This window comes from Scophthalmus maximus, chromosome 3 (genome assembly GCF_022379125.1).
Source record: "Scophthalmus maximus strain ysfricsl-2021 chromosome 3, ASM2237912v1, whole genome shotgun sequence".
Classification (NCBI taxonomy): Eukaryota; Metazoa; Chordata; class Actinopteri; order Pleuronectiformes; family Scophthalmidae; genus Scophthalmus; species Scophthalmus maximus.
Window position 1 is genome coordinate 11562481 of NC_061517.1, and position 9584 is coordinate 11572064.

At 41.4% G+C, this 9584-nt stretch overlaps 1 protein-coding gene across 1 annotated transcript; it reads left to right on the plus strand.

Moving 5' to 3' along the window:
- The first annotated feature begins 358 nt into the window (after positions 1-358).
- On the plus strand, positions 359-9187 carry LOC118316692 (putative helicase mov-10-B.1). The gene is made up of 18 exons (XM_035644774.2): positions 359-408; positions 1300-1399; positions 2118-2236; positions 2609-2771; positions 4156-4313; positions 4436-4612; positions 4868-4980; positions 5098-5294; positions 5441-5538; positions 5655-5752; positions 5978-6076; positions 6614-6722; positions 6820-6937; positions 7795-7974; positions 8080-8151; positions 8239-8364; positions 8433-8521; positions 8633-9187. Exons 2-18 carry the CDS (start codon positions 1331-1333, stop codon positions 8700-8702), a joined length of 2055 nt encoding a protein of 684 aa, XP_035500667.1. The 5' UTR covers positions 359-408; positions 1300-1330; the 3' UTR covers positions 8703-9187.
- The last annotated feature ends 397 nt before the right edge of the window (positions 9188-9584 follow it).

The following is a 9584-nucleotide window of genomic DNA, read 5'->3' on the forward strand; positions in this document are numbered from 1 at the left end:
ACCGCCCACACGGGCTGCACAGGACCGTAAAGTCGGAGTCTTCACCGGGGGATTTCCTGTCGGGTGCGAGATGGAAATCGGACGCTTTCGTTATTAAACAGCTGATCTTTCTATCATCATTATTTTATTTAACTCTGGATCATTCTTCGTCATTATTGACGAACGAACAGATTGGATTCGAATTTTTTGAGTTTTTGAAGGGAAGAAGAAGAGAGATATCGACAGGTGGGCGTGTTGTTCCTGATCATCCTCCTGATGTCCAAGAGGGTTGTTTTATTTAATGTGTTTTCCGCATTAGAATATTTAGGTGTTTTTTCTTTTCGTCATATTCTCAGGCAACTTCGGACCAAACACCCGGGCTGTGCTTCAGGCCTGTGAGGAAACCGAATGGCTGACTTTAGTCCCGAGGTACGCGCCGCGTCGGGCCCGTGTGAGACCGCACCGGGACATGTTCGTTTTTAACACCGCGGTAAACTTCATCAACAGACTTTCAAAAATCGACGATGCAGAAATGGCGTGAAATTCTCCGCAACATGTCTTTTTTTTTTTTTTTTGTCTTTTTGTCTTTAATAACGAAAACGCGTCGTTGCCAATTCAGAAAAAAAGAGAGGGACAAGTTGTCAGCTGTCCCGTTATAACGCATTAGTTCATGTTGCAACAACGAGATCATTTCCCGTTAACGACACACAAACACACGTGAAAACAAAAAAACGAAATTCCGTCGTCCTGCGATCGAGGAAATGTTTTCATTCGCTCGACATTGAAGTAAAACAATATATAATGATCTTATGATTCTGCAGGTGTGCCTGAGAATATAACAAGCGAGTGTACGACATCAGTGTGAGGACCTATTGTAATCGCAAAAAAGTATTATTATTATTAGCATTATGCAAATTAATCGCTAATTTGAGGCGCCAAACGTGCTCCTCATTTGCATGAAAATGTGCAGACGCATCAGAACTGGTTACAAATGTAATATTGTAGGGGTCTGGAGGATAGGGGCGTGTCAAAATGACTCCGTGAAGCCCCACACCACATTTCAAAGTCCAGGTCCCCAGCTTTAGATAAACGAAATTTGGAATGCACTTGTATCATGTCAAGACCTACAAAAGTCCCAGCCCGCCATTAGACCAACATGAAGTCGGCCATTTTGATGATGATGATGATATTATTATTATTATTATTATTATTATTATTATTAGTGTTCCTTCAGCTGATCAGTGAGAAATGACACTGGAGGGTCAGACTCTTCCTTCATTTAGTGTTTCCCAGTATCATCCACCATGTTCTATACAACAGCAACACAGTCTGGCCCCGTCTCAACTCAGGCATGAAGCAGAGCCATGTTCCTCGACTGATCTGCTCTCCGCACACGTTTCAAGTGAAACGTCAATGTCAGGTTAGAACAACACAGAAACCATGTAGAGATTTGTAATTAATTTGTGTTTTTTTGCTTAAATGTTAATAATCATTGACTTCTCTAATAAACCACACAATGATCTTTAACTAGCCTAATAGGACCAGCTTCTATACAAAACCATTAACTGACGGCACAAAGGAGTGTTGGCTGAGAAAAAAAAAATGGTTTTATCATATTAGTAAAATAATGACTGCTCAACCGGCTGCACCTGAAGCGGTGGCAGGGCCCGTGGTTGGGCTGTCACGGTTCCATCCTGTAAACAATATGGTGGACGTCTGCATTGGTCATTGCTGCATTGTTGCTTTCATCAACTATTACAAATATGCAGTAGACAGTGTCCAACATGAAAGACATAGGAAATGTTTTGGTTTTTTTTGTTTGGTTTTTTTTATCATTGCACGTCTAAAAAGTGTAAGATGTTGTCAGGTAAATATTTCCTCTTGCATTTTTGAATTAAATGGTTCAAGATTATTATGGAAAGTTCTGCTATTCACAGACTAAAACATGTCGGCTTCTTGTAATTGCAAAAAATATGGAACATTTTCTGAGGTTCAATCTTTTAAAGCAAGAACAGCAATGTGTCATACAGGAGACATACAGGTTAAATACTGTCCACCACTGCCAATAACATAATAACTCAGAAATGAAATGAGTCATCCTAAGATAAAAAATTAATATGAAGCGACTCTCTGCACAGATGACAACTCGGGAGCATTGGTACAACCCGATGTGCCGTCAGCCACGTTTTGTGCCGAACAGAGCAGCCTTTCCCGGACAAATACAACTTCATCCTGCGGAGACTCTGGAGGCACAAGGGTAACAAGTCGTCCTTTAAATATTATACTCCATTAAAGCCTTCTTTTTTCTTTTCTTTTTTTCTTACCTCTACTGTTTGTGCGGTTTTAAGATCATTTTGACACAAGCTTCTACTACTGTTTCTTTTCTTCCCTGCTTTTCCTCTTTGTCATCACTTGGTTATACGAACTCTTCTCCCTCGAGTCTTTCCCATCACCCCTCCATTAACACTCTCGCTGGCCTATTTGTGAGAATACTACACACGCACACAAATGGATGTTTATTTTGAGTGTGAACACGTTGATGGTATAATGCTATTCAGCTTCTGTTCTACAGCATAAACACTGACATGATTGGTTTATTTTCCTTTTGTCTCCTCGGATTACTGAAAAGTCCCTTGAGATGGAATAACTACTCTGAGAAGTTTCATCTGCTGCTTGAGCTGGAGGAGCAACAGATGAATCGGGCCTTGATTAAATACAACATCCCCAACAGAAACATGAAATACGCTGTTATGTTCAGAGACAGGGTCAACAGTGATCTTCTTGTGCTGGAGGTAAACATGTGTGACGCTCATTCTCATTCACTTCCCCACATACACAGGCTGTTCCTAACTTGTTCACATTCAACTTTTAGTAGTTCATTATTACTGTTTTAAGTTGCACCGGCAAGCGTCTGTTTCTACCTTGCATCAGTAGTTCATGGACAAGAGGAGTAACTAAAAGAGATAAGATCTAAGTAACTAATAATAACACGAGCACTGAGAGCGCACAGACATTCGCCAAGGCTGAGCAATCCCCCTAGCAACGGTGAAGAATATTTCAAGAAATTCCTGGATCCAAATCCGGATCTGGATCTCTCCCAAAATTGTATCACCTGTTGCCATTGCTGACCGTGGTTAAGTTCTCATGCAAATCTGTCCATAACAATCAAAATCAAAGATGATACATCACATAAAATTAAAGTCATCACCTGAAATAACACACCAAACCATTAAAAGTAATGGTAAAAAACAAAGAGAAAAGAGAAATTTAATTAAAAAGATAACATTATTCAAAGCCATTTGGTAAAAGTAGGTTTTTGAAAGTTCTCCCTTGGTCTTCAGCCTTGACTGGGCCTTATCAGAAGATCTTAAGCTTGGGGCTGGTGAGTACAGACTTAGAGGCTCAGCCAAGTAGCTTAGTGCCTTAAAAGTCACGACCAATGTTTCAAAATCTGTTCTCAAACCCACAGGCAGCGAAGGGAAGTTAAAACAGGGTAAAACGGGAATCAGTATTGCAGCACGTGGGAGGGAGCAGATAACAAGTCAAGGTCACTGTAAGAAATTTAAGGATTGTTATTGTTTCCATGAGAGTGGAGACTGTCTCAGGTCACATCTTATCACAAGGCCAGGCACAGGTTGGCACCTCCTTACACCAAACACAACACATTCACATCTAAAAAACGGAGTCAGAAAGTTAAGAGGCAGATCTTGGCTTTGAGTGTGCTCAGGACCTATAATAAGGACTTCAGTCTTTAAGGAATAGAGCAAAACAATTATCCATCCACCCGGCCATGCATTTTCTTGTGCATTTCCGAAATAAATAGAAAGCGTTGCCTTGTGGCTCAGCTCCCTCTTCACCTCGGCAACTATGCAGGAAAGATAACTTAACTGAGTCAGATGGTTTGTAGGACAAGTAGGGTTGAGTTTCATATGCGTAATAATCGAATGAAACATCGCACTGTTAAATAACTTGGCCCAAAGGGAGTGAATTGAGAGAAAATTAAATTGGATAGACAATGCATCACAGCAAGTAGAGCCATCACCAGACACAACTAATTTCTTGTCAGAAAAGATTCATTAGAGCCACTGGAGGGCAGTCCCGCATACGTAAATAACCGGCATTATTTACTGGCATAATAATAATTCACTCCTTTCCTTGCTCTTGTTCATCGGCCAGGTACCAGGTGTGTCTAACAACTGCTCATCTTTGCTGAACGGGGCTGAGGTTTGTGTATTTCCCACAGGATACACAATGTCGGTGTACGGCTACCGTGACTTCCATGGCTGCGTCCACAGTGTGAAGCTGGACAGCATCGAGCTGCAGTTTCGCTCAGAGTAAGCCCGACGCAACACGGTCACATTCAATTATTCAAAAGATTTAGATTTCTTTGACTGGTGTTTCACAAAGAAGAAAAGAAATCGAAGATTTAAGTAGTTTGTCTTTGAATTTTTTGCAGTTTGCTGGATTATTTCGAAGATGGCATGATGTTCAAAGTCTGCTTCACTGTGAACCGCCTGACTCTGGCGCTTCAGCACCGAGCAGTTATCCTTGCAGTTAAACACACACTGGGAAAGGTGTTGTTCCCTGCTCCCCCTCCCTACTCCTCTCAACAACCTGAGCTTCCCAACCTCAGGTTAGACATGCTTGGATGTAGATTGTATATATCTGTGCACACAGTGAATGTGTTAGCTCCCACTGCATGAATGTATGAATGTCAAGTGGTTCGTGGTTGATCCAACTCGTGTAGGGGGATGAATTTAATATGAAATATGCACTAGATGCCATCCATTCTGTACATGGTTAATGGAGGCATTTTAAAGAGTTTTCACATGATGTCATTTAAAACACAAACCATGTAATTCATACCTTTGTTCCTCTGTCTTCCTAGTGTGTTTGACGCGCAGCTGAAGGAAAACCCCGAGCAGTATCGAGCAGTTCAACACATTGTAGCCGGCTCGTCCAAACCCGCCCCTTACCTGGTGTTTGGCCCACCTGGGACAGGTACAGCAAGTGCCCGCGTCCTCCTCCTTATTAGAGTTGAACCATTTAAGCAATTTATGTTTGACAAGGCCGAAATTGTATTGGGCGTGAATTAATTCTGGTGGTTCATCCGTTCAGGTAAAACTGTGACTCTGGTGGAGGCTATCAAGCAGATAGACTTGACCCAGGCCTCCTGCCACATCCTGGCCTGCGCCTCCTGCAACAGCGCTGCTGATCTGCTCTGCATGAAGATTGTGGACCATGTTGATAAGGGCAAAGTGTTGCGCATGTACGCCAAAAGCTGGGACTCAGACTGTATCCCTGAAAAGTTAAAGGTAACTACCGGGTGCCCTGGTATACCCCGAGTGATTGGGATTGCTTGATGCTTCAGTGTGTGGTGTTTTTTTCGGATGTACATGTTTGGTGCTGTTGGATTCTTGTCTTGAGGTCTGCGTTCACGGACACTGTGATACTTCCACAGGCTTGCTCTAACCTGAAGGAGGGGAAATATTTTTTTCATGCTAAAGAGGAGCTGAAGAAGTACAGGATCATCGTTACCACCCTGTTCACTGCTGGGAGGTAGTGAACGACAGCCTGATCAGATTTTCATCCAAAAATACCAACCGTCAACTCCACACGGGGAACTTGTGTGGGAGTAAGTTTGCTACCATGTGCCGTGTCTCTGATCTCTGCAGGCTGGTCACATCACGCATCCGTCAAGGACATTTCACTCACGTGTTTGTGGACGAGGCAGGACACGCTGTGGAGACCGAGTGTTTAATCCCATTGGCAGGTAAAGGGAACAAAGAGCAGCGCGTCTTTATGCCTTCGCACCGGCGACAGCCATAGCTGCAGGGGTTATGTTTCCTCCGCCTTGCCCAAGCTTGTCTGATTATATTATTTTTGAGTTTGGACGGACGTGGAAGTTAACTCCAAGGCTGAGAGGCATGATTCTGATCTCTAATCATGCAGAACTTGCTTAATGTGTTGTTTAATTTGTGTCATCTTTGGTTTGAAGGGCTGCTTGATTCAAAGACTGGTCAGGTTGTTCTGGCTGGAGACCCCAAGCAGCTCGGACCCATTATCAAAAACTTTTCAGCTCAGAAATTTGGCCTGGGTAAGTACATTGTTTAGTTTGAATAAATCAAAGATAAAAAGAAAGCATGTTTAAGGAACTCGAGCCAAAAATCCGAACTCTTTATCTGAGTTGATCGACCCTTAGTGGAGAATGAAATAAAGGCATCATCAATGGAGCGCTGATACACACTCACCATGGCAACGAGTAAATAAAGAGCAGATCTATCGTTAGAAAAATGGAGACAAGGTTCTGCCGGCAGCAGACAATGAAAATATAGATCTACAGAGATAAGTTCATATAGATGTGTAACCTCACAGCGTGACACAGTAACAGCTTTGTGATTTTGTTGATTTGCAGTTGAAAAAGTGTTTAAACTTGAGTGTACATTTTCACGTGTGTATTTCATATGAAAAAAGAAAAATCTTGCTTAGCATTGAATGAATTTAACACGTGGCAATCAGCCATGTTGAGTAACTGACGTGCTGTGGCAACTAGTTACGAGGAAGCTTGTATTCAAAAATTCACTTTTAAACTAAACTGAAAATGAGTTGAGTTGAACGCCTGTGTTGTCTGCAGGAGTTTCCTTCCTGGAGCGCCTGATGAATAATTTCTCTCTGTACCAGAGGGACAAGAGGAACAGGAAGTTCAACAATCGCTTTGTCACCAAACTGCTGCGCAACTACAGGTCAACTATGGTCAAAGGTCACTGCTTGGCAGATATTATGTATTTGTTTTTCCTGATTGCATCTTTTGTTCTGTTTTTTTTCCCCTTCCCTTTTCAGGTCCCACCCTGCCATACTGGAGATTCCCAAAGAGCTCTTTTATGATAATGAACTGCAGTGTCATGCGGATGAAAATTCACGAAACTCTTACTGTAGATGGGAACACCTCCCACGGAAGGTAATGATTCACGCGGTTATTACTAAATATAGAGCTGAAACAATCGGTCGTATATTGATTGGTTAATGAAAATAATCAGGAACTAATTTGATAATCTATTAATATATTTAGTAATTTTTTAAAAGCAGAAATGCTGAAACACTTTCTGGTTCCAGCAGCTCCTGAATATCTTTTTGTTTTCAACTTTAAAGTCATTTAAGAACATTTAAGATTCAGACCACAAATACTGATATTTTTGATGCAGTTTTATCATAAAAAACTTTTTTTTCTGGATAATAAAAAAAAAGGAAATATATCATTAACATGAATTAGGGTGTTCACTGCAAATGAAACGCGTCACTGAGGATAGCAGCTGAAAATGAAGAAGAAATCAGATTTCAGTAAAACACAAAAATTATACCTGAGTTGCAACCCACTGTGATATTTTGAAGCCTCAAGTTTAGCAGTTTGGCCATTGCCATCTTGTTTAGTTTTTTTAAACCGGAAGTATCCATATTTAGAGGAGTGGCTCGTCCACCTACACGTGCATACTCGTCTATTTTACTCAAAATGGAACCATCATTTACCAAACGAACATCATGCTGTGTTGAAGAAACTACAGATCGAGTCTCAGACTTCTTTAGAAACTGACTTCTTTTTGCAAGTTGTGGCGTTGCCCTCTGCTGGTCATTCTAGATAATACAGGCTTCAGGCACTGGCTTCACTTTTTCGGACCAGGTGACCACATCCATTTGTATGTCTATGACAAGGCCACATTTTGCCTCACCTCTTTATATATATATATATATATATATATATATATAATGTGTAATGTGTGTGTGTGTGTGTGTGTGTGTGTGTGTGTATGTACCTTCCAGGAGTTCCCAGTGATCTTCCATGAGGTCACCGGTCAGGACGAGCGTGATGCCAGCAGTTCTTCATTCTTCAACACAACAGAGGTGACGGTGCTGATGGACTACGTGAAGAAACTGCTGCAGACGCAGGGCAAGACCATCTCACCCAAAGACATTGGTATCATCAGCCCCTACAGACAACAGGTTCGATTGAATTCAGTTCAACACACACACATTAAAGTGAAAAATGAAATTACATGTAGATTAAAAATCTGCAGCGTTTTTTTTTCTTTTCTGGCTTTTATATAGGTGCAAGAGATCCGTCGGGCTCTCGAAAAAGTTGGGAAAGCCCACAAGGTTAAGGACATCAACACGCTCAAGGTGACAATATTTCACCTTACCACCAGGTGAAACGCAGAGGAGGTCGTGTCTTCAGGGTGATTACTCGTGTGTTTGTGTGTTTGTCAGGTTGGCGTGGTGGAGGAGTTCCAAGGTCAGGAGAGAGACGTGATCCTGGTGTCGATAGTCCGGAGCAGCCACGTTAACGCAAAGACAGACAGAAAGTTCAACATGGGCTTAATCAACAACAACAAGGTATGTACCGCAAACATGTGCCCGCCCCCCTGTACGCTCACGCTCAACACTCTCGTTTGGTTCTCCAGGGATTCAATGTGACTGTGAATCGGGCCAAAGCCCTGCTGATCGTGGTGGGAAACCCCAACACAATCAAAACAGATCGCACCTGGAAACGGTATGTCACATGGTCTGCGGTCACTGCACACATGCAGCGTATTACTGTTTGAATTCCAATTCGAGAGCAATGCCTGTTAACGTCGTTCTCTCCCTGCCCGCTCGTCTGCAGCTTCATCGACTACTGTCGACACAATGGAGGCTACATTGGCGACGCTCGCTCCTCTTCAAATCAACAGTGAAGATAAAGGGTTATTCTTGACAGTGGTGACTGTAGAGTTGTTCAGCAGTGCCTGGAATCCTGAGCTCAGGAGCGAACAAAAAGGAGAACCCTAACGTTCTGCCTCGTCACTTAAAGGGATTCATTTTGCTTTTCGTTTAGTTTAAGGCAGATTTCTTCAGTAGTGATGCCTCAAAATTTAAGTCTGTTGTGTTAAACGCCTACAAACGTGTGACACAACCAGTGTTGAAAAGAACAAATATATTATTATAATAATATGTCCTTGTTATCTTTAGAGCAGACTGTGTATTGGACTTTGTTAGTTTTCAACTTTATTTTCTTTTTTAACTTCTTTCACTCGAACCAAATGTTAAATACAGCCAATTTATCCAAATGACAAATATGTATGTTGTTGAGATTCTCCTAGTCTTGAATCTTTTCAATTGATGAACAGTATTAAAGGTTGAAGGAATGCGTTTTAAGAAATATAGTATTACAAATACCTTGTCACTGAGGTTGTTCCATGAATGTGTTAAACTGTCAGCAGTAAGAATTTTTGCTTAAATGTTTTTACATGACATCGTGACTCATATTAATGTGGAAAACCATGTTTTGTAATCCTTATGAAAATTTTTATTTGAATATCTTGAAATGAATAGGATCCAATTTAATGTAAAATCATAATCTGATGAATTTCTATGTAGAAGTTGGGACGGTCGGATCACAATCTTGGCCGATGGAACCCAAAACTAACCTTTTCTTAAAGGTTGGCTGGAATGGGAACTTTTGCTTCTGTTGTGCTGCAAGGTCACTTAAGCAAAAAAACAAACAAATTACCAAATTTTCAGAAAAAAACATGGCAGAAATCACTTTGAATATTCGAAAACTATAATTGGAAAAACAA

Coding starts and splice junctions, on each gene's coding strand:
- LOC118316692 (XM_035644774.2), top strand. CDS start 1,331: ATGAAGCAGAGCCATGTTCCTCGACTGATCTGCTCTCCGCACACGTTT. Junction 5,295..5,440: donor GTATCCCTGAAAAGTTAAAG/GTAACTACCGGG, acceptor ATACTTCCACAG/GCTTGCTCTAACCTGAAGGA. Junction 6,723..6,819: donor AAACTGCTGCGCAACTACAG/GTCAACTATGGT, acceptor TTCCCTTTTCAG/GTCCCACCCTGCCATACTGG.